Source organism: Neovison vison, chromosome 13 (genome assembly GCF_020171115.1).
Source record: "Neovison vison isolate M4711 chromosome 13, ASM_NN_V1, whole genome shotgun sequence".
NCBI lineage: Eukaryota > Metazoa > Chordata > Mammalia > Carnivora > Mustelidae > Neogale > Neogale vison.
Genome location: NC_058103.1, coordinates 113,120,937 through 113,146,064, shown reverse-complemented (window position 1 = coordinate 113,146,064; position 25,128 = coordinate 113,120,937). Strand labels below are relative to the sequence as shown.

At 48.1% G+C, this 25,128-nt stretch overlaps 1 protein-coding gene across 1 annotated transcript; it reads right to left on the bottom strand.

The window, feature by feature from the left end:
- Positions 1-1,746: 1,746 nt before the first annotated feature.
- Positions 1,747-21,886, bottom strand: LARP6 (La ribonucleoprotein 6, translational regulator). Its single transcript, XM_044230905.1, has 3 exons — positions 21,687-21,886; positions 7,356-7,566; positions 1,747-3,270 (listed from the first exon to the last, which is right to left on the bottom strand). The coding sequence occupies exons 1-3, from the start codon at positions 21,884-21,886 to the stop codon at positions 2,203-2,205; spliced, it is 1,479 nt and encodes a 492-aa protein (XP_044086840.1). The 3' UTR covers positions 1,747-2,202.
- Between the last annotated feature and the right edge of the window lie 3,242 nt (positions 21,887-25,128).

Here is a 25,128-nt window from a genome sequence, read left to right as displayed (position 1 = left end):
TCACCCAGGGAGTTTCAAAAACTACTCAACCCCAGGCCTCACCCCAGAACCAGCGACATCAGACTCTCTCAGTGTGGAAACACAGGCAGTTCTGAAAAGCTCTTAGGTGGTTCTAATGTGAGGCCGGGCTTAAGAACCAGAGCGATGGAAGAAAGGTTTGTCCTTGGGGATGACCAGAGAGCAGGGTAATGACTAACACTTACAAAGTACTTTTTCATGCATCCAGCACGAAAGGCCTTAGATAAGGAGCGGTTTAATACCATCCACTGGTTGGATGGGAATCTGTGAATCCGAGAGAGAAGTGACTTGCTCAAGGTCAAAGTGTTATTTACTGGAAAAGTCAGGCCTACAACTCAGATCAGATCTGTCGGCCCCCAATTCAGGGTTCTTTCCAAAGGCCACACAGGCTAATACCGCAGATAGAAGGCCAAGTTCTTCTGTATTCTCAGAAAAAGGTGAGGGTGCAGCCTTTTTACAAAAAGCAATTATGATCCACAGGCATGAATCTAAAAATAGAGTTGCAGCTGGTGTGCTGGAGGGTCAAGGGCCGGAACAGCGTGAAGGTAGCCAGGCCAAGAGGTGGTGAGGCCCAGATGGCCCCACGGCCGACGGGCACGGCAGGCAGGCTGTGGGAAGGAACGGCGAGAAGGTGAGTGGGGCCCAGTGAGGAGCGGGCATGGGGAGAGGCCTGGAGCTGGGCTGGGGCACAGCCCCCGGCGTGAGTGGGGTCCAGACGCAGGACTTTGGGCCATCTACAGTGAATGGTGGTGGAAACAGCAAATCCAAATAATTCCCGGAGGCGCTTACCAGTTAATAGGAATCCCAGGACTTAAGGGACACACTGTCTTACTAACCAGATCATAATCACCCGCCGATTTTTATAGAACTGTGTAATTAAACACACTCTCTTTTTTCCCATTTTCACAACAGCCTGTGGTATTACCCTACCCCAGCAGCTTCACGTGTAACACCGCTTTAGCCTCTCACAGAGATACTGGCAGAACAAATGGACGAATGTGTCTAGCAAAATGCCTAGCACATAGGAGGTGCCGAATAAATATTAGCACCTTCTGTGGTTGTTTCTTTTTTGAGTGTGGATGGTGAGGTTCAGAGAGGCTGCGTCCCATCTGCTGCTTGGGAGTCTGGGCTCTGGAGCCGGACTGTCAGGTTCAAGCCAGCCCCCCCTCATCTAGCCGTCAGGCCCGGGACAAGTGAGTTAACCCGCTTATTTCTTCCGGTGTACAATGGAGAGAATATCTGGACCTTTCTCGGGTGGTTCTGGGGGAACTTACATGAGATAATGTCTGGAAAACTCCAAGCATGTCCGTGGCCTCTAAGCAACGTTCAATAATGGTTCACGAATTTCACTCAACAGAACTGGTCTAAAACCCCCCGGACAGCAGGTGCATGAGCCAGCAGGAGCACATAAGCCACTGCTCTTTCCGCTATACCGGGCAGCTTCCCGGGACAAGGGACATTAACCAATGAAAAGGAAGCAGTCGGGGGACCACATCCGGACAGCTTGGTCTCTACTAAGCCACCCTGGCCCGGGTAGGATTCTAACTCTGCTGACCTCTTGGGCTGCTGGAGCCCCACAAGGAGAGCCCCAGGGTTGCCCTGAGTACATTCAAGACATGCGTCTCTGTTGGGCCCCTCGGGGCCTCCTGACTTAACACCCACAGCCTTATGAGACGGCGCAGACCTTCATCAGGCCCCACCTGTGACTTCAAGAGCTAGCACTCCCAGTCGGTGTTTTATTATTTATTTACTTGACAGGAAACACACATTTGGTCCCGTGAGATACCATGCTACTGGCTGAACGAATGGCCATTACAGAAAAGAACTCCCTTGGGCTCTCTGGAAGGCCCCGTGTGGCCCGCCGAGGACAGCTCGGTTGCTGCGGGGAAGAACTCTGCCGTGAAGAAGAGACCGGCGGCCCGACCGGCCCCGGGGAGCCTCGGTCCCGCAGCCCTGCAGGGCCGTGACATTCAGACACACTGGGCATCAGCAAAATAATGGTCATGCTGGTTGTTTGGAACTAGAAGATGTTCTTAAACCCACAGCGTACCAGACTACTTATATACATTACAAATGTATAAATTAAGAGGTCTACATGAATACAAAATCTTCCGATGGGGACCTAGTTGCATTCTATGCCATGCCAGGTATTTTGAGGGAGCCGATACGAAAAATAGAAGGTATTTATACATAGGGCCTGCCTCTCTCGTGTCCACCATGGAATCCCCGGGTGTTGTCGGGGCCCCTGGGCAGTCTCAGCACCCCCACGGGTAACCCGTCTGCCGTCTGCATCTTCCGGGACAGCAGAGGGCTCACGCCGGGGCTCCTCTCTGGGGTGCCCATCTCAGCCTGGCGGCGCCTCCGGACCCAGGGGCTGCCCGAGGGAGTGACGCTGCTGTCGGAGGAGTAGTCCATGCACTTGCGGAAGATCTCGGGGCTGGCGCCGCAGTTCAGCCGCCCCTCCTCGGCCAGCGGGGATTTTCTGGAAACGCCTTTGCGTTGAGCCAAGGGGCTGCTCCAGGGACTCGAGCACGGCGAGGCGTTCGGGCTCAGAAAGAGATTCTGGTGGCTGGAAGGGCTGAGCTTGTTGGCGGCCGCGTGCCGCCGGCTGGCCATGGGCGACGTGGGGTTGCTCTCGGGGTCGGAGGAGCTGTTGGCGGAAGACTCGTCCCCCATGTACTGCAGCTCCTCCACTCTCTTGTTCAGGGACCTGCTCGGGTGGCTGCTCGCGGCGGGCTCCTCGTCCTGGTTCTTGTCTTTGAGAGGTTTCTTTTTGGGTGGCTTCATGCCAATCAGGACAGCCTTCATGTTCTCCCTGCCCTGGGACTCTGTGCTCATGAACTCATGGGCTTTGATGGCCGCGTCCACCTCCTCAAACTCCACGATGGCACACTCCTGGGTCCCCACCTGGCTGTACCGGCTGCTGATCCTCCGGATATCGGGGGGCAGCTCCCTCCCAGGTTTGAGGATCCGCACCGACGAGATGACCCCGAAGGTCCCGAAGAGCTTGAGCAGGTGCTCCATGACCTTCTCCTGCACCCTCCCGTTCTTCGGGGGGGCGGCCGGGGCCCACGGCTTGGGGGACAGGTGGAGATCGTAGACCAGGAGCATCTTGCTCGGGAGGTTCTCATTGGGGAAGAGGGGGACGGGGGTGGTCCGCCTCACCTTCCGCTGGTCCTCATTCAGCTCCAGGCTCACTGAGTACTTCAAGGCGTGCGCTGTGGTTCTCCAGTCCCGGGTCAGGTGTTTCACCTGAAGAAGACAAAGCACATCTGGAATGGTACCCACCTGTCCTCGCCGACCTCCTGGGCTCTGTCATCTCCCTCCCTCCTTTCCTTACCCCCTGGAACACTGGTGGCCAGCATCCTAGCTGGTGGGCTTGGGCATTCAAACGTCTAGGGTGCAAATGCACACGCTTTCATGACGTCAAGCCAGGCGGCGGTTTAGAGCAGTGCCGTCTGACAGAACTTTCTGTGGGGATGGAGACAGTCCAGTGCATACACATTAAGCGGTTGGGGCCCTGCGACAAGGCTGTTAGACACCCAAGTCCAAGGCCCACCTCCGGCTGGCAGTAAGACTTGACATTTCCCAGGCTCTCAGGGTCTCAACAACCTCATCTGTCAAATGGAGACGCTAATCGTGTCCCCCTCACAGACTGTCATGAGGATCAAATGACTAAATCAACAGATATATATCTACACGCAGACATACATGATACATCCACATACGAAACCCTGAACAGTGTCTAGCTCACAACGAGTGCTCAGTAAGTATCGTGTATTATCATTACTTCAAAGATTACGTGCCACCATTTAGACAGGATTCGGAGATTTTAAACATCCGAACACGTCTTGAAGTCATGTTTCTCTGTTTATGCATTTGATACACAGAAAGTTCCAAAAGATCTTTCGTGTTCCACTGCAAAATCTCCTGAAAGTGATGTGGGCCATTTTGACCTGGAATAAAATCCAAGTAGGGCCTCATGGAGAATGATGCAACAGTCCCTCCCTCCCTCCTCCTCCCTGGGTGGAAACTGAACTATATGAAGGCTATGTTTATATTGTAAAACAGTAATTTTCAAGAGGCCCACTTCCGCTGGAGGGAACGCTGGGGGAATGAGTCATCCCATTCCAAGGAAACAGTGGAGGTGGGTGGGGTGGGTAACCTGAGCCAGGAACGGCACAATCACCCTGAGTCCTCTGAGGCCAGGTCAACGCAGGCGCTGTGCAGAGGACCCCTGAGACCCAACAGAAGCTTCCCAGAACTCAAGAACGGAGGCTGGCTAACACTGGTCAGCCCAGGGCGGGGCAGGGTGGAGGGGGAAACCCCTTGCAGATCTCTCGGCAGAGCCAGAAGGGGTACTGTCCGCTCTAGCCCTGGTCTCGGGGTGAAATGGCCCAGACTGGGCCAAGGGTGTGGGAACCACAAGTCGCCTACACCCAGGACCAATGGGCTGATCTCCGTGACACACACCAAGGACAGAGGGTCAGCGAAGGTCCGGGCAAAGGGTCAGACTACAGGTGAATGGAGTCCATCAGGGATCCAGCAAGGGGAGAGAAAAATGCTGACCAAAGATACCAGTCAGGAAGGGAGCATTCCGGAGAGGAAAGACAAAGCGAGTGCCAAAGCCTGAAGCCTGAACAAGGAGTGCTCAGGGGCAGGCTGGTGCTGCCTTACTCCAAGGGCTAGAGAAGCCGATGGAAGGCCACATGCAAGGGAGAGGAATGCAGGCACTGGCAAGAACCAGCACCCCTCCAGAGCCAGGAGCAGAGTCTGCTGGGAAATGCTGGTTAAGCCGGAGCGTCCTTGGGCACCATCTCAGACAAGGAGCCCGGAGGGTGCTCTCCTTGTGCAATTAATTGGAAGAACTTCCTAAGATTCTCAGAAACTGCCATTTCACTGTATGTCATATGTGTCTCCTATTATGATCAGCGGGAAAGCCTTTAGAATGGAAAGGGCCTTTGTTGTCATTTTGGAGGTGTTGGGGACTCTGTGTGTAGTGCTATAGTGGCAGCTTCAACAGGAAAAAAAAAGTTAGGCTGACTCTTAGGGTCCCTAGGGAAGAAAGAAAGGGATGCCCACTGGCTGCTTTATTTTGGGGTCCCCCACAAACACTTCCATGTGAGGGTGTGCTCACCGTTCCCTGGACACGTGTGATATTGCGATGTACCATTTTGATAGGACTCGGGGATTTTTTTTTTTTTAAAGATTTTATTTATTTATTTGACAGAGAGAGATTACAAGTAGGCAGAGAGGCAGGCAGAGAGAGAGGAGGAAGCAGGCTCCCCACTGAGCAGAGAGCCTGATGCGGGACTCGATCCCAGGACCCTGAGATCATGACCTGAGCTGAAGGCAGCGGCTTAACCCACTGAGCCACCCAGGCACCCCAGGACTCGGGGATTTTAACATTCAAATACTTCTCTGAAGCAGCATTTCTGCATTTCTGCATTTGACACAAAAGATCTTCTGAAAGATCTTTCGTATTTCAACGCAGCAGCTTTTGAAACTGGTGTCAACGGTTTCAGCTTGGAATCAAACCCAACTTGAGGCCTCACGGAGAATGATGGAACAGTCCCTCTCTAGCATATATATCCATTGTTCTGTGTCCCCCTTCCTGGCACGGAGCTGCTGGAACCCTGGCAGTTCCTCTGGGACAACAGCACTAGGAGAAGCTTTTGTTCTAATGAGGCAATTCTGGGCGGGCTCCCGGGTGGCTTCTGGTTGAGGGCCGGTCACCAGAAAGACCAAGCCATGGTTAGAAGCTTGGAATTTTCAGGGAAGGAGAGGGGCGGGAAACTGAGTTAATGTTTGATTGTGCCTCCATGAGGAAGCCTCCATAAAAATCCCGATACCACAGGCTTCAGAGCATTTCCAGATTGACGACTGTATCCACATACAGGGAGGGCGACACACCCCAACTCTGCAGGGACAGGAGCTCCCACACTCAGGGCCTCGTTCTGCAGATCTCTTCAGCTGGCTGTTGGTCTATATCCTTTATCACAGCCTTTATTAAACTGGTCAACCTAAGCAAGTGTTTCCCTGAGTTCTGTGATCTCTTTCGGCAAACAATCAAATCCAAGGAAGAGGAGATGATGGGAACCTGTGATTTTTAGCCACATTGGACAGGAGCTATCGGTGACCTGGGGGCCTCCTGTTGGCCACTGGCTCCTGAACTGGGGCGGTCCTGTGGGACTAACCCTTAACCTGTAGGATCAGATGCTAGCTCCCGGTAGATGCAGAACATGAAGAGCCCCCCCCCTTCTCCTGTACCCTGAAAACTCCTACTCGTCCTCCAAGATCCTATTTCAATGTCACTACTTCTAGAAAGACTTCTCCATCATCCAGGCAGGGTAACTGGCTCTGATGAACACGACTTTGCGCTTTCACTGCCCGAGGTCATCGTTCAGCCCTGCACTGAGCTCTTTCCTTCACTGGACTTTGCAAGGGCAGGGGAAATGCCACCTTCGTGTCATCTATCCTGTGCCCACCGCAGCAGTCAGGGTGCAGGATGGATAGGTTTGGTGACTGGATAAAAGGACAGAGCCCAAGAGGAGAGGACAGACCATAGCAGCAGGTGAGGCAGGGAACAGCCCCGGGGAGAAAGCTCTCCTCCAGGGCTCTCTGGCAGAACGCACAGGCAGCCTGGCCGGGACCCAGCTGTTACATATCCCGTTATGCAACAGGCCATGCCGTGCTTTTCCATTCTAGTAAATACACGTCCCCCACAGGAGACATGGAGTTCTTACTCCAGCTCGTCTGTCCACGCTCTGAGACGGAGGGAAGTCACACAATAGGCCAGCTGCGGGGTCTGCTGCCTACATGGTTGCAATCGGGCTCCCCACGTCGCCACACTGATGAGAGGTGGGTCTTACGCAGCAATGGCTGCTGGAGTCTGGAAGGAGGTCATCCCTCTAAGTCCAAGGTGCTCCTCCCTCTTCTTATTTATTCAACTGGGCAAGGGAAGAGCCTGTGTATTGCACAGTTGCAAGGCCAGGAGGTGTCTCTCAAGGCGACGGAGTCCTTGTGTCCTGGCACAGCGTTCTCTTGGCCACCCACTCGCCTGGCAAGAGTGCCTGAACTTTGCTCAGAACAAGCACTATTATTTCCTAACCGCCACCCGCGGACATCTGTCCCAGCACCCAGGCCTCTTTCGATACTGTGGGAAGATGGTCTTCGTAGCGATCCTAAACCCGTTCTGGATCACTTTTCTCTATTTCATGCCCCACAGCGGGGGAGCGGTGGGGGGGATCGCTAATCACCAGCTATCAAAAAATATTTACAACTGCAACCCCCACCCCCCGAAATCCTCGAGTCCACTCGTGAGAAGGAAGCCTTACCTTTTTGAAGGACGTGAGAAGCTTGACGCTCACGTACCCCAGCTTGTTCCTCCGCACATGCTTGAGCAGGAAGGCATCCTTCTCTAAGTTTTCATCAGAAAAGTAGAATTCGATCTGGTCCACCAGCTTCCTGATTAACTCCTGGTCCGGGGGCTTCCACTCCTGCTCGCCGTCCTCACGCTCGTTCTCGCCCCCACTCGTTGTGGCGCCGCTGGGACCAGAAGGAGACGTCGGGGGTTACAGGCTGAGTTGTTGTCCTCCACCCCCCCCTTTACCCCAAATTTCGTATGTTGACATTCCAAAGCCCTGTATGTCAGAATGTGACCTTCCTGGAAATAGGGCTTTGCAGATGTAATCAGTTAAAGACAAGGTCACACCAGGGTGGGGTGGGGGGGGTCCCTAGTCCAGTGTGGCTGGTGTCCTATAAACAGGGAACTCTGGAGGCACGAGCACACCGGGAAAATGCCATGTGAAGGTGAAGGCAGAGATCAGGGTGAGGCAGCAGAACTCAGGAACATCAAGAATTGCCAGCAAACCACCAGAAGCCAGGGGAGTGGCCGGGACCCACCCTTTCCCAGACCCTGGGAAGGGAGAGCTCTTCGGACACCTTGATGTCTGACTTGTGGTCTCCGGAACCATGAGGCAATCAGTTCTGGGGTTCTAAGCCAGCCAGTTCGTGGTAGTTTGTTTCTGCCGCCCTAGGAAACGGCACTGGAACACACATGAACTGGGCTCCTCAGAGGTCGTGATCACCTGGCCCCACGGGGCTGGCTTTTGCCCAGTGGGCAAAGAAATCAAGCTTCTGTTTTTAACATGGGCAGAGGGTCATTCAAATAACAACACCTTCTACTAACATTCGTGTGCTGCTATGCCACAGATAGGATGCTTCCCACATTCCCTTCTTATTCTTCCCTCCTTCACCCCACCCTGATTTCTAGAAGATAATTTAGCAGAGTAATTAAGAGTCCCAATCCCAGAGGTAGCCCACATAGGTTCGAATCCTGCCGCCACCATTTAGTAACTGAGTCAACTCAGGCAAGGAGCTGCCCTGCTACACCTCAGTCCTGTCATCTGTATATTGGAATCACGACAGTCACTCTCCTGACAGGGTGGTCAGAAGATTAAATGAACTAATACATAGAAACGCCCACCCAGGTACCTGGCACGCCCTTGGAACCCGGCAGGTGGCAGGTAGGTACGTTTATCCCACAGATCTAGGATTGACCAAAACGCAAATTTTCTGTCTCCAAAGCCAGCACACATAATACTTTCCACATTTGTTGGGACCCTGCCCCGGAATCTGGAAAATATCCCACTCGGCAGGGCCTTCTAATTGAAACCCACACCCACCAGCCGCTCTGGCTGAAGAGACTGCCTCCCCCTCTCCCTGAGAATATTAGGGTAGGAGAACAAGCCAAAGAATTCCTGAGCGAAGCTTCTTTAGGAAGGCAAATCTCTCACCAAGGGATGACAAAAACTTCAAAATCATAAACATTCAGGGACTCTGTGAAGATCTGCATCAGAGTTGACACCAATTAATTAGAATCTCTCGAAGGTAAGTTCTCTCTGGCATATTTAATGACCAAATTAAATTACGTATTATACAATATCATAAATATCTTATTCAAGAAAAAGGGTTGGCTAAAAATTACTTTCAGAAGAAAACATTGCTGCTTTCCTACATGGCAGCTTGTAACACGACGATCAGATCCAGAGTCTCCGTGACCATGTGCTGAGTAGAGAGAGTATTTCCGGAGATGGATGCAGACACCTAGTCCATCTGAAGCATTCTGGGCACTTCTACTCTGTTGGGAAAACCTGCCTGGCTCCCCAGAGGGCGGCTCGGTCAGTTGGGCTTCTGCCTTCGGCTCAGGTCATGATCTCAGGGTCCTGGGATCGAGTCCCCACCTCAGGCTCCCACAGGGAGTCTGCTTCTCCCTCTTTCTCTCCCTCAGCCCCTCACCTCCACTCGTGCTCTCTCTCGCTCTTCTCTCTCTCTCTCTCTAATAAATAAATAAATAAATAATCTTTTAAAAAAATAAAAAGAAGCAAGCAGTTAACACTTCCCTTGGACTGGCGTTAAGCCCCTAAATAAAATAATCGAAAAAGGTGTAAGGGGGCTCAGAATGTAAAAGTCAACTGTTACTGAGATAGTTTAAAGCTGGAAAAGGTATGTACATGTAGGTCCTTCAACTCCAGCAAAATTTTCACTGACTCTTAACCAACGCCCCACCAAAAAACAAACAAACAACAACAACAACAAAACCAACTGTGGAAGAGTCAAGATGATAATAAAAATGGAATATTTTGGCAGGAGAGAAAATACTAAATAAATCTGTCTCCTGATTTTTCAAACACAGAAATTATAATTTTAGCATAAAAGTAGGCGTTGGTTGATTTTAAAATGAAGAGTTTAGTTATTTGCCTACAGACAGTCTGGAAATGTTTTTGAAATACCACACCAATGTCCCAAGACAAATGTATACTGATTGGGGGGGAAAATGGTATGAGAGACTAACTTTAAAAGTATGTTTTTTCAAAAGTCTTTAAAAAATGAGGGGGCAAACCAAGGAAATATATGGGGGTAGCCTATAAGATAAAACAGGTCAAAAGCAACTTAAACATTAGACAAACTAAGTATTTTAGAAGTTTCTAGAAGATAGCTGTGATAGCCACTAGTCAGATTCACCCAACATCTAATAGCAAACTCTTTCTCACTTGCCTCCCTTTATTATGGAGGCTATAAAAACAACAACAACAACAAAAACAAAAACAAAGCAAAAAACCAACCTAAATACGTACTTTCTCAGCCTCGGTTACAGGTAGTAGCTATCTGTCATGGCATGGCCAATAAAACACAAGTGAAAATCTTTTGGCCCTCCCTCTTCCCTTTTTATGTTTTGAGTGTGGATGTGATGGTTGGAGCTGTAGCAGGTATTTTACCACCATAAGAAAAAGGCCAGGAGAATTAGGTTGGTCTGATTTATTGATATTATTGGAGCTCTGATATTATTGAGTTGCTGAACCAATTCCTCTACCTACGTACCTGCAGATTTCTGATTACATGAGAAAGATAAAATCCATTTGGTTAATTCACTTATTGGCTGGGTCTTCTGTTACTTACAAACAAATACTATACAGTAATACTGCATTGAGAAAAGTAGTCCTTTGGGGCAGCTGGGTGGCTCAGTGGGTTAAGCCTCTGCCTTCGACTCAGGTCATGATCCCAGAGTCCCGGGATTGAGCCCATTGGGGGGGGGGTCTCTGCTCAGCAGGGAGCCTGCTCTCCCAACCTCCGCCTGCCCCTCTGCTACTTGTGATCTCTCTCTCTCTGTGTCAAATAAATAAATAAAATCTTAAAAAGAAAGAAAGAAAAGCGGTCCTTAAAACATGCCAAAGGAAAAGTGGAATAAATCAATGGAATGATTCAATGGAATGAAAAAGGAGAATCAAGATGGACAACACAGATTTTCTCTTTATTAGAGAAAGCTTATCCCCTAACTAATAGTTAAAATGGACAGGTTGGATACATCAGATAAACTAACCTCAAATGCATGGGTAAGTCTAAGCCCCACTGACAAGGATGAGAATAAACAGGAGGAGCTGCAGTTAGGTGTGGGACAATGACCAGTGAAGAGTTTTGAGTGGACTCAGGTATTGGCAAAATATGTCTAACTTAGTACGACTAGCAAGTATAGCAGAGGCGACCAGACCGTCAAAGGGACCCACAGCCTAGTAAGTCTTACTCCCCAACTAAAGTCGTTGACGCTGCTAGAAGTGAATGCACAAACGAAACACAGTCGAAGGATGGAGATGTAATTTCTCAATTTCTCCAGTGCCCATTCTACAGCGTCCCATTCTTCTCAAGGTCTGCCATGGGAAGCCCTTCCTCCCTGCAGATGACTTGATCTCCAACTTGACTGAGAAAAGCAATCAGACTTGCCTAGAGCTCCCTAGTACCTTCCCTCCCAGCAAACTCGTTCTGTATGTCTGGGCCTCTGCCAAAGCCTCCATTGGCCATATCCAGGTGCCTTTGCTCCACCTTGGCCATCTGGTCCCCGCTGCAGGATGGGACAATGGACCACTTCCTTCTCAGTACTCCTCCCGCTAGGCCTTGTTCTTTTCTGATTTTTCTCCCCCATTTAACTGTCCTTCTAGTCTACTCACTCTGCTCCCATTTCTCCAAAGATCTATCTTTGATTCTTTGTCCCCAGGTGGCCTCCCACTTTGGCCCCTGGATAGCTCATCCAAGTCAGATTTGCCTCCTCCCACCCCTCCACCCTCCTCTTCCTCCTGGGCCCCCATCCTCAATTCCTAAGTGCCTGCCCAATGCTTGCTTAGAAAGCCCTAGCACTCCAAATCCAGTATGCCCAGAACTGAACATGACCTTCTGCAGAGCTGGACCTCGGGGAGTACTGAAGCCTAGGTCTGCTGAGGGACATTCCATCTGGGAAACGCCTCTTCTTTTCATAGTCTTGCAGTAAGCAATCCACACTGTGTTGGGGGAGGGGGGAGGGAGTGGGATGGGGCGCGCAATTCTGCACCAGTTCTTTGCACCCAGTGAACAGACAGGCATGTAGCCAGATTCCAGAGCAGGTGGACGGTCCTGGGGAGGTGAAAAAATCCCCTATATAAGTGTAGGGGTGAGCTTCCTGTCCCCTAGGACCCTCTCTCTGCATGGGTGCTGTCAGCAGCAACTGTGCATCTCCAAAGGGGCATCTTGGAAGATAGGCAAGGCCCTTTTGCATATCTGGAAGCACTCTGCCTTGTCTCCTGGTTCCTGCAACAGCCTTTGAATGAAAAAGACCCTGTATCCTTTAGGAAAATCAAAGAAGTTTATATCCCTTAAATATGAACGTTGGTAACTATTGGTAACTGCCCTGTAAAGACTATGTATCTTTCCTCTCAAACTGCCCCACTAACTACTTTCCCTATTCACTCTTCTTTGCATTTAGACTCAAAACCCCAGATGCGTCTTTTAGCCCTCTCTTTTGCCCCCACACCGAGCCAATTATCAAGTGCTGATTTTATTCTGCAGTGTCTCCCATCTGTTCTCTTTTCCATTCCAACTGTCCTCATTACTTCTCCCTTGGACACTATTAATAGTTCATCAAAAATGAATCTTAAATATTAAAATAATACATACACGGAGCAAAAAAACAAAACAAAATAGCCCTTAACTTAAAAAGAAAGCAATGAGGGGCACCCGAGTGGCTCAGCTGTTAAGCATCTGGCTTCAGTTCAGGTCATGATCCCAGGGTTCTGGGATCAAGCCCTGCTTCTGGCTCCCTGCTCGGCAGGAAGCTTGCTTCTCCCTCTCCCACTCCCTCTGCTTGTGTTCCCTCTCTCGCTGTGTCTCTCTCTGTCAAATAAGCAAATAAAATCTTAAAAGAAAAAAAAAAAAGCAATGATTCCCCGTTCTACCTCTCCTCCCTAGAGGCAACCTCTATTCAATCCTTTCATTCTTAGGAGAGTTGCCTGTGGTTCTATAAAAATGTTCATGGTTCTATTTCTCACTTGCCAATTTTCAACATTCTCTATTCATTTCCTATTATATAAGGTGAGGACTTGGGGTCACTCATCTCCCAAAGCCTCTTCTTCTAATTTTTTAATATTTTATGTTATTTTTATTAGCCTTCTAATTGTTTTTAAAATAATACAGTTAAAATTCTCTCTTATTCCATCAATATTCGATGATATGTCTCACTTCCTCCCTACCTTGATGTGTTATAACCCTACCTTCTTCCCCCCTCCTTCCACTTCTAATCTTTCAAATTCTATCAGATGTACCTTCATTTTATTTTGTCATGGTTCATTATGTTTACATTCTATTCCGCAACTAATAGTCCATGTTTTGTTTTTAGATACTGAAAGTTGAAGGCCAATCCATTGTCTTTTATTTATTTTTTAATCTTATTTTTTAAAAGATTTTTTATTTATCTACTAGTCAGAGAGAGAGAGAAAGAGCGAGAGCACACAAGCAGGGAGAGGAGCAGGCAGAGGGAGAAGCAGGCTCCCTGCTGAACAGGGAGCCCGATGTGGGGCTCGATCCCAGGACCCTGGGATCATGACCTGAGTTGAAGGCAGACACTTAACCGACTGAGCCACTCCCGTGTCCCTACTGTCTTCAACTTTTATGACTACAAACATTATTCTGTGCAGGGCTAAGTCATTTGCTAAGATTACATTTCTTTCTTAGGGTCTTATTAGTTGACTGACCACTTGGATTGATCTGTCTCCTATCCTCTCTTTCATATTGTCTGTCTTTGCCCTTGTCTTTGATGTACATGGGAAGAGATTTCTTGACATTATCTTCTCATCTTTGTTGATGAGTTGCTCAATTTCAGAATTATGTACTCTGTAAGAACACTTTTATGTCTTCAGAATATTTCTTTTAAAAAACATTCTATTCTTGTTTTGTGGATGCAATATAGTAAATTCTCTCTCGGATACTAACCAGAGTGTGTGTGTGTATAGACATATAAATATACATAAATACATATCTTTGTTTCCAACAGTGTCACCTCTATATCCTCTGGGATCAGTTTTTCACCTAATTTCATGTAACTGGTTTTCTTCATGTAACTGAGAATTCATCTTTTTCTTTATTAAAAAATTTTTAAACAAACTTACTTTAGAATAATTTCAGACTTACAGAAAAATTGTGAAAGTAGTACAGAGTTCCCATATATCCTACATCAGACTTCTGTATTTCATATTTTGCATTAGTATGGTACATTTAATGAATTGTTATCAATACATTATTATTAGCTAAAGTCCAGATTTCCAGACTATTAGCTGAAGCCCAGATTATTCAGATTTCCTTAGGTTTTTTGTTTTTGTTTTTGTTTTTGTTTTTGTTTTTTTTACCTAATGGCCTTTTTCTCTTTCAGGATCCCATCCTGGATTCTATATTAGATGTAGTCATCATGTCTCCCCAAGCTCCTCTTGGTGAAACAGTTTCTCAGGTTTTCTTTATTTTTAATGACCTTGACTGTGTTGAGCAGTCCTGGTCAGATATGTTGTAGAACGTCCTTCATTTGAGATTTATCTGCTATTTTTTATGACTGATTAGATGGTGTGTCTGGGTTTTAGGGAAGAGGACGACAGAGGTAAATTTACATTCTCATCACATCATATCAAGGGGACTCTCAACATACCTGATCATTGTAATGTTGACCCAGGAGTGTTATCTGGTGTCTTCACTGTGAAGTTACTGCCTTTCCCCCCACCTTTCCTACTGTGCACTTTGGAAGGGAGTACATAGTCTACACTTAACAAGTAGGGAGTTATGCTCCATGGCTATTTATTGTGAAAAGTGAAGGTAGGTCTGGGTTGCTTTTCTTTGGTGAGTCGAGTAGGTTCCCTCCGCAGTAGTGTACTGCGATTGCTTTTCTTCCTAGGTGGTTCTACAGACCTCGGGGTGGGGTGGGGAGGCTTCACTTGCAGGCAGACAGGCAGGGAATTACTAAATAGGGGCTTTATATGGAGGAGGATTTCCTCTGCAGGTACCAGCTCTACCTTAGCTGCCTGAGCTCACCGGTTAGTTCATTCAATTCCTTTAGAAAATAATCCTATTTCTTCTTTTTCTCCTTGAAAGTGAATAAAATGTTGGTTGCTACTTTTCACAATCTGGCAATTGTTCTAAAGGCAGAACTTAAATCACCTCTCAGATAGCAGCATCCCTTTTAATCCCCGCATCCTTCACACATTTCCTAACCAGAATCTTTCTAGGGTTCTGTCTTCCCACCTCCTCCCACCTCCCCCCACTCCACTCCTGTTGTATTTTGGCTTAAGCCTCTACACTCTGTGCCTTATTACACATTTTGAAGAACAGCTATGTCGTTCCTCTACTTTAATTCTAATACTAATGTTTTCTATTTTATTAAATAAAATCCAAAGTCCTTAGCTCTTCTTTCAGATTCATTTCCAATCTGGCAGTCACCAGCTTCTGAACACATTTCTGTCTATTTTCTTTCAGATCCTTTGCTCTAAAACAAAAGCAAGTGAAAGATGAATAGGTCCCTGTACGTGTTGCAAGGTTTCTGGACTCTATCTCTTGGTGCACGCTGTTCCATCTCCTTGAACTTCTGGCCTCCGTCTTTCAGGTCCAAATCCTAGCCATATACCAAGCTCCAACTCAAATGCAACACTCCCTGGAAGGAAATAACTTCAACCTCTCCTAACACTTGTCCGTACTTGTATCATAGCTACTATATGTATATCTAGTTAATGCCCTGGACCCTCATCCCCTGGAGGGAAGGATTCACATTGGTTTCTTTCATTCTGGCAACAACCCAGAGCCTCGCACATAGTAGGACTTTACAAAGCATCGCCAATGTAAAGTGAATAGCTTCTGTAAGGGCAAATCCCACCTATCAGGATTCTCTGAGACAGGAAGTATGGTTACTGACAAATATGTCATGTGTGGCCTTTCAAGAGAGCTTTGAAAAAAAAATGTACATTTAAGTTTTATGTTTATATTATTGTTTCCTTTTAAATACATCATTGTAAATTGGGGATACTAATGTGTATTTTTTTTTTCATAGCTATAAACCTGATAGAAATGAAAACAAAGGGTAGAAATAAGGAGGTAACATTTCAAAACGGAGGACTGAGCTCCATGGGTCAGAGTTGAAATATTTATCATATTTGTAAATGATCTAGAGAAAGAAGTATAGCATAAAATCTCCAGGATTGTCTTTCTCATAAAATATCAAGATAATCTGGAGATATTAACTGAATGGTCAATCAAATGTCATCGTATGAATAAAAATACCCAAAATAAAATGGTTGAATAATGAGCTCCTCATTGTCGTTTTCAACACAGAAAAGATTTCGTGGCCTCATCGTCTATCCTTGCGGTTGGTCTACTATGGTACTTTGGCTGCCAATACCAGGAAAATGGTGGACAGCAACCAGGTGGATCTTGAACAGAAAAAAGAAAGCACCATTTACGAAAAACACCAGGGTTCAGTACAATCTGCATATAACTCCATTTGACTTGATTCTAGAAAAAGATAATGAATCTGAAAAGGTTCTAAAGGCAACCAAATTGATAATGCAATATAAGAACACAAGGACAGATTCAAAAGATAACGGTTTTTCAGAGAGACAACTTGGAAACATATATAAATATATGTAAATATATTTATATAAATATATAAAGGTTGGAGATGTGCCCAACTTTGGAAAGGCATTATGGGAATAATTATATTTTGGATGCTACTAGCGGAGGCCCATGCTATGTCTGGGTGGCCCATGGGTTTTTATAGACTTATTACAGACATCATGATGCCCTTATCTTACCTGCTGTTCTAACATGCTATTCTGGCATAATTTCTAGGGCCTGGGAAAGGATCAAAAGCAGTGGATGTCTCTGCAGGTCTAAATAATGGTTTGTGGTGTAAAGCAGAGATAATGTATGCAAAGTCCTTAGTTCCTCATCCAGTACATAACTGGCATTAATAAACGGAACCTTTCACTATAGTCACCCAGAGCAGAGAAAACATAGCTTGTGCAATGTCCCTGAAATATCATGGGGAGAAAGGAACCTAGATGTTTCTGTTTGTTAAATGAAGGTATGCTTCCATGATTTTATTATTCATGCTGACATTTAGTATTATAATTTTAAGTCATTTTTACACATTGTAAGACAAAACGAGTAAATATGTTAATGCTGTTAAGAATCAAGACTGTCAGTGCAAAAGAATAAAAGAAGTACAACAAAAACCCTATCATGTCAAATATGAATTAGAATCATCAATATAAACTTATTTTTTTTTTAATGTATTTCCTAGCACTATTGAAAGGGCCTAAAACCAATGTTGCCCCAGTGGAAATTAGCACTCTGAATTCTAGGTCTTGGTTTCTAAATACCTTTCCGCTAGTATTCGAAAAATACTAGCCACAGGGATTCCTGTGGAAATGGCTGGATCCCATGACCCAGGTAGGAAAAGTACAAAGTAAGCCCAGAATATCTAGCATCACAAAGCAAGAAAGTGCTCAAAAGACTCAAGGGCATGTTCCAAAAGGCTATATACTGAACCAATCTGAAAGGCTTTCACTACTGAATCAGGGACATTGTAAACATCAAAAATAATGATTGTAACCAATTTTTAAAAAATGAATAACAAAAGTCCATGAATCGAGGAGGGCCGAAAGGAGGGCTCTAATTTAATTTATTTGATGTGACGATTACACCCACTCCTCTCTTTGAAAACTGGTCATTAAGCATTTATGTTGCCTCCTTAGAAGGGATTCTTGTTCAGACCCAGATGATGAGGCAAAGCTCTCTTACATACAAGAATGCCAGCTAATCAATGTACAAAGGATAATAAAATTAGAAAATCACCAATCTGTAATTCCCGAAGAACTGACTCAGGCAAGGATCACCCGTGGATGCTAAAACCATTACGTAAAAGGCCTCATTGAAAGAATATTCGCAGGACACCCACGTATTACTTGTTAATTGTAAGGCGGAGAGACGTACCTTCATAATGGCGAGATCATCTTAGTCAAGTGGTCAAATTAGAGCATCATTTTGGTGAAAGCCACCTGTGGTGATGCAGCAAAAAGTCTGTGGCATTGTCTATGAGGTGTTCTTGCCAAAATGTTGAATCTGAATTGAATCAAGCCCTTAGTCCACCTTCCGACTGACAGGAAACACAGGGTACAAAGGAGCAAGTTAAACTAGACAATCAGAACAAAATAAGACCAATTCTAACCGGGAAACATTCAACAAGACATCTGGCCTCTTCTTTCAAAATAGTAATGCATTTAAAGAAAAAAAAAGTGTGAATGTTCTAGATTTAAAGATTCTGAAGAGACATAACAGGCAAACGGCACCACCTGGACTGGATTCTGGTTGGAGGGGGAGAAAGAAACATGTATAAAATACAATGTGGGATGCTTGGGGCAGGGGGAGACCCAAATATGGAACTTGGCTATAAGATCATTTTAGGCATTAAACTAAGGAGTCATTGTTAATTCTCTTAACTGCAATTACAGTATATGGTTTTACAGGAAGTGGTCATTAGTAAGAGCTCTTAAAGTGCTGAGGGTACAGTAAGTCTTGTGGGTATTTTCAGTTGGTTCAGAGAAAACCGCCCATAAGTCTATCAAACAAACAGGGCAAAATACTAACAACTGTTAAATCCAGACAGTAGATGTACCAATGCTCACAATACTACCCTTCCACATTTTATGTTTGAAATTTTTATTTTGAAAAGGTGAGAATAAAAAGAAAGGCACCTTTTTGGGGAGAGAGGTGTGGGGAGAAGACTAAAGAACATTTTTCTTATTTCCACATGTTGCTGGGACCCCAGGGTAAGGCCAAGTAGTGGGCTGAGTACTGGTGGTAGAGCGAGGACCAAGGTGAGGTCACGGGCTTCAAGGATCTCACTATCTTGTTGGGTGAAAACTACACAAATACTTCAACCCAGTGGCATGATGCAATGACAGAGACATGCATTCGTTCAACAAATACTCAGGAGCACCCACTCTATACCAGGTGCTGGGGATACAATGAAAGCAAGGCAAGCATGGCCCCCAAATCCATAGTGCTCACATTCTTGTGAGGGAGACAGAAATACACGATTACAGCCGAGGTTAATGCTGGGTGTAAATCGTGCAGAGTACTATGGCAACTCCGAGGGTAGGAAACAAACAGCTTTGGGGTGGGGACTGGGGTTTGGGGGGACAAAGAAGTGAAGTGTTTTTGTTGTTTTAGTTTCAGGGGTAGAATTTAATGATTTATCAGGTGCATAGAACACCCAGTGCTCATTCCATCATGTGCCCACTCAGCCGGCACCCAGTTCCCCCATCTCCCACCACCTCCCCTCCAGCAACCTTCCATTTGTTTCCTAAAGTTCAGCATCTCTTATGGTTTGTCTCCCTCTCAATTATCATCTTATTTTACTTTTCCTTCCCTTCCCCATGTTCATAGGTTTTGTTTCTTAAATTCCACCTAGGACTGGAATCATAGGGTATTTGTCTTTGTCTGACTGACCGATTTCACTGAGCATAATATCCTCTCGTTCCATCCACATCGTTGCAAATGGCAAAATTTCATTCTTTCTGATGTCTGAGTAATATGCCACAGCATATATACACACCATATCTTCCTTATCCATTCCTCTGTCAACAGACATCTGGGCTCTTGCCGTAGTTTGGCTATAATGGACACTACAGGTATAAACATTGGGGTGCACGTGCCCCTTCGAATCACTAGGTTTGTATCCTTTGGAGAAATACCTAGTAGGCGCAGTGAAGTTTTAAGGCTGACTAGAGATCGAACAGGCAATCAGAGAGACCGGGAGGAGGGAGAGTAAAGGCGTGCAGACACAAAACTGTACCCTATTTTCTGGAATCTAGAGGGGTTAGTGCTGAGGGAGCATGAATTACTGAGACAGCCAGGAAAGGAGCCATGGGCCAAGGGGATGAGGTGGGTGGGTGCCACATCTCAACAAACAGGACCTTGGGCTTTCTCCTGAAGGCCCTGGAAACTGAGAAATGGCCCCATGGGGCAGGAGCAGCTGCTGTGCCAGGCCGGCCCAAACAGCGGGACAGCACGGATCCTGTCCTCGGCTGCATTCTCCTGCTCTGGATGTCTGCCTGCTGGGCTCTGTCGGCTCCACTACCCAGAAGAGCTTCCAGGGATTTTCTGGGGTCAGCTCTCTGCCAGTGGGCAGCAGGAAATGCTTCAACTCGAAAGCTCCATGAGACTCCAGTCCCTGGAGTTGGGAAGTAAGGGTGGCTCTGGAGAGAGAGTATGGGGGGTGGGGGCAAGAAGCCGACCCAAATGAGGATCATGTTCTCCTACTCTCCACAGGGGGCTCTTTCCAGGCTCAAGAAATAAGTAGGGCTTTAATGCCTGCTAATGGTGCAATCCCAAAACTTAGTCCCAGTATAGGGGGGAGCTCTTCGCCACAGTCAAAGGCAAATGAAATCAGAAACATCAGGCACTCTGAGCTCCTTTACATAACCTCTGAAATTTTTTGTCTAAGTGGCCGCCTTCTCCTGGAGATTGAGATGTCAGTAACTACGGACCAATTATTTTTATTCTCAGCACGGAGCTGAACCAATGTGTGAGTGAATGAATCAGGTTTTACACTATATAGAGGGCTGACGGATCTACTGTAGCTTCTGTATCATCTGCTCATAATTTGGTGTTTCTGCTTTCAACTCTGGTGCTGGACTTTCCTCCTTGGATCCCTCTGTCTTCACTGAGCTGTCCTGAATCTCTGGGTACCTAGCTCCAGACCTCTTCCACTGGGGAAGGGTCAGCCAAGGATGGGGAAGGGCTCCCATCCCAGTATCCTCACGCCCTTCAGTTGAGCATTCTGTCAATGAAGTAAACATCCGCCTGCCAGGGAATGACCCTGCAGAGTCCTGACAACTGAAAGCATGTGCCCTGAAACCCTGAAGAAAGAGGGTTCATAGGAAGTTCCTGTGGGCACTTCTGGGAATTCTCAAGTTCTGCCATTGCTCTACTCTGCAGGCTAGGGATACTCCATACTCTTATGTTCTTTCAACCACAGGAAGGAAACCACAGACCCCAAAGGTGCTGGCGTTGGTGGACACAAGTCCAAGGTCTCCGGCTGATGAGAGACTCAGGGCCCAAAGGCACGGTTAGACAGGTGGTTTCCTGTGCCCTAACAGCTCCACACTGCCCATCACTCAGGAACCCAACTAGCAAGGCAGCAAGATGATGATGCAAGCATAGAAGTCAGGTGGGGGAGGCTGCGTGAAAATGGGAATCCCCGGCCTGCGAGGGTGCAAGCAACAAGACTTGAGTTGATTCCAAATCAGAGCAGGAGAGCTCTCCGCACCACGAAATCGCTCCTCGGATGCCCCAGCAGCAAGTGTCAGCTGGGCCTGGGCTGCCTCCACCCATTTGGGCTGACAAGGGGACAGGAGGAAGGAGGCAGTGAAGGCTCGGTGGGGCCCGTCTCAAGGGGAGGTGGGCCGGTCTCGGAGCGGAGGACCCGGCGGGGATCGGCTTTGGGGAAGGTCCCGGGGGAGCGCGCGCCCGGAGAGCCTCCTCCGGGGGGAATAAGATGGCCAGGATGGCCCAGGAAGGAATTCCTCCCGGGTCCCAGGGCATATCCCCGTCCAGGCCCCTCAGAGCCCCGCCGCCAGCCCCGGGAGCTCCGCTCGGGCGACACCAGCTACGGCCGAAAGCAGGTTCTGCCCCCGGTGGGACGCCCGGAGCAGCGGCCCCGAGCCGGGGCTGCCCCGAGCGGCTCCGCCCGCGGAGTTGTCCCCGCGCTCCCGCTCGGCCGGGACCCGGGGCGGGCTCCCCTCGGCCGGCCGCGTCGCCGCGCCTACCTGTGCCCGCGGCTCGGCTCCTCCTCGCTGGCGCTGCCCCAGCCCGGGCTCAGGTACCGGGCCGGGTCCCCCGCGCCGCGCGCCTCCGCCCCCTCCTCGTCGTCCTCCGGCTCCTCCACGTCTTCGGCCTCCTGGATGGCAACGCGGATCTGCACCGCGGTCTTGGGCCCGGGCCGCGCCTCCTCGCCGGCCTGGGCCATGGCTCGCGGGCCGGCCGGGAATGCGGCGCCGCGGCTGCCCGCGCCCCGAGGCCCAGCCAGCCGGGCGGCGGCGACTGCGACGAGGGGGCGGGGGCGCGACGAGCGCGCCCGGGAGGGGACGGGGGTCGCGGTGCCCCGCCCCGCGCCGCCGCCGCCACCGCTGCCACCGCCCGGGCAGCCAGCCGCCAGTCGCGCGCCAGAGCGGGCGGGGCCGCGGCGGGGGAGGGCGACTTCCTCCGCGGTCCCCGCGCACGGCCGGTCCCGCAGAGATGCGTCCGACCCCCAGCGCCTCCCCGGCCGTCCGCGGTTCGCTCCTCCTACCCGCTCCGCTCCACACGGCCCCCGGGAGCGGAGAGGGGAGGGCGCCCCACCTCTGACTTATCAATGTGCGGAGGCCTGCGGGGGGTGGCAGGCACGGACAGCACCTTAAGGGGCTTCTGTGCCTCCCGGTGTGTCCCCCACGGACCTGCCAAGACGACCTCAATCTCCGCCGTTAGTGTCCTTGGTACAACCAAACTGAGAGTGTGCGCCCTGTGACGGACTTGGTTCCTGCCATGCCCTAAATGCGTGGTTCTCAAAAGTGTTGTCCCCAGACCAACAACCCCAGCCCTACCTGGAAACTTGTAAGAAACGCGCATTCTCAGGGCTCAACCAGATCTCCCGAATCAAGATTTAGGATTCTGAACTTCGTGTTTTAACAAGTCTTCCAAGTGATGCCCAAGTTCACTGAAGTTTGAAAGCTACTGCCTTGTAATGCCCCTTTCATTTGCTTCTTAGAATATGCCCTGCACACAGTTAAGCACTCAAACATTGTTGAATGAATAAAGGGAGCTACTGAAATGCCAGTATGTTGGAAAACCCTGTTCATATTTAGCTTTAACTGAGTTCCATAGCAACCCCGAACAAGCAACCCAGAAACCAGAGGCATAAGCAGAGACATAAATAAAACCTGAATGTGCTTTCATGAAGCTCTTCATCTACCTCCTTAAGTATCATTTACAATATTAATTTGCCAACCTCTAGAGGGCTCTAAAAGAACAGACCCCTGGACCAATACATTTTGATAGAGGGAAGCAAATCAGAGAAGCTCAAGAAGTGAGGTCTCTTAGAAATCACTGTCCTTGTTTAAACAAACAAACAAATAAAACCACACCATCCTGGGACTCGGGGGTTCTGGGCTGGGGCCAGGAGAGGCCCAGGAGTGCAGCAAGGGCAGCCCCTCTTTTTAAGATTTGACTGGAAGCCCTGTCCCTTTCTTTGTCAGATCTCTCTCTCTCTCTTTTTCTCTCTCTTTTTTTTTAAGATTTTATTTATTTATTTGATAGACAGAGATCACAAGTAGGCAGAGAGACGGGCAGGGAGGAGAAAGCAGGCTCCCCGCCCAGCAGAGAGCCTGACACGGGGTTCGATTGAGGATCCTGGGATCATGATCTGAGCGGAAGGCAGAGGCTTTATTTAACCCACTGAGCCACCCAGGCGCCCCTGTCAGATCTCTCTTTTGATTGAAGGGGCCATAGAATGATTAAGTGAAGGAAGAGAGAGACCCTTGGGGTCTATATCAGAACAGTTCACATTCTGAGTCTAAGCTCCAGGGAGGAAGAGGCAAGAAATGCCCAGGATCGGTTCTGAGCAAGCCATGCCTCCCGCCGGGGCTATAGAGATTCTAGAACTTCTCTACACCTGGCCCACTGTGATGAGGATCAAGAGGAGAGAGACTTGCAGACCTCCCACATCTCCCGTTCTGATAATTTTAGTTCCTGATGTTACAAGCAATCCACATTATCTCATTTAAACCCTCCTGAGTGGCAAAGACAGCAAAGATTAATATCCTTACCCAGAATGATGGCTCATATTTGTACCAGACTCTACAGTTTATGAGGCATTCATACATACCTGTCTCAGAGTTTCTGATTGCCTGTTAAGAGTCTGCTGGGGAATGTTCTGCAAATAGAGACTCCTGGGCTCCTATTGCTTAAGAACCAGCAGTCAATGGGTGAATCTCATCTGCAGAAGCATTTATTTGGTTGGAGTTTAGAAAAAATAATGGAATCAATATGCCCTTAGGTTCTAATAGATCTACCTAGGCTTTCTCTGATATTATTTATTTCTGACTCCTCGTAGAAGAATTTTGAATCTAGAAAGGATGTCAGACGTCATCCAGTCTTGAGCTCCTCCTTTTAGGGAATGGGTATCCCCAAGAATGAACCTTTCTGCCAGGGCTCCCCTGAGTGTAGAAACACACACACACACACACACACACACACCACCGCTTGTACTTGGAATTGAATGCAAAACTTGCATAGAATGTTTTTTTTTAAGATTTTATTTATTCATTTGAGAGAGAGAGACAGAGAGAGCATGAGCGAGGAGAAGGTCAGAGAGCGAAGCAGACTCCCCATGGAGCTGGGAGCCTGATGTGGGACTCGATCCCGGGACTCCAGGATCACGCCCTGAGCCGGAGGCAGTCGTCTAACCAACTGAGCCACCCAGGCGTCCCAAACTTGCATAGAATTTTTAAAGCAACTTCACATGTTTTTCATGTGTAGTAGCTGGTTTAGCATGATACCTGGGAGAGGGAAGAACAGACACCCCCATCTGCATGACGGGTAGGGCTTCATGGGAGGAATCCAACTCAGTCTCTCTTCAGATAGGGAAAGTGAGTTCACATGAGGCTCACTGGTATTTCTTGTATGCTTAAACGAATGATTCAGTGGGTAAAGTTATTACTGAGAGCAGGACCTCTCTGTCCTTGTTACAGCCCCCATCCTGTCTAGCAGAAAGACCTGCATCTACAAATGTTTGTTGATTCAATTTGGTTTGTCCTACCCACACACCCAACCTTTGTGCCACTGCAGAAGGAACTTTTAAAGGGCGCCTCTCATTTCCAGATCCTTCCTTCACAGGGCTGCGGTGGGGTGGGGGGTGCGGAGGGAGTTGGGGGGGGGAACCAGTCCCACCCAGGCCTGTGTCCAGCATCTCTGCAGGAGTTTGCATCAGCACGGAGATGATGGGCAGAGTCTTCTTCAGCAAAATCATGACCTCAGCCTGGAGTTGGCATCATTCCCTTTCCCTGGAATCCTGAGGGCTCGTTTTTATAACAATTTCAAAGTGGGAAATAGTTTTCCCCATAGCTTCTGAAAACGAAACAAAAGGAAATGCTAATTAACAAGTCATCAGGATGGACTGAGGTTAGGTTGAAGCAAAAATTCAACCCTGGGAGACCTTTTCAGTAAATGAAATGA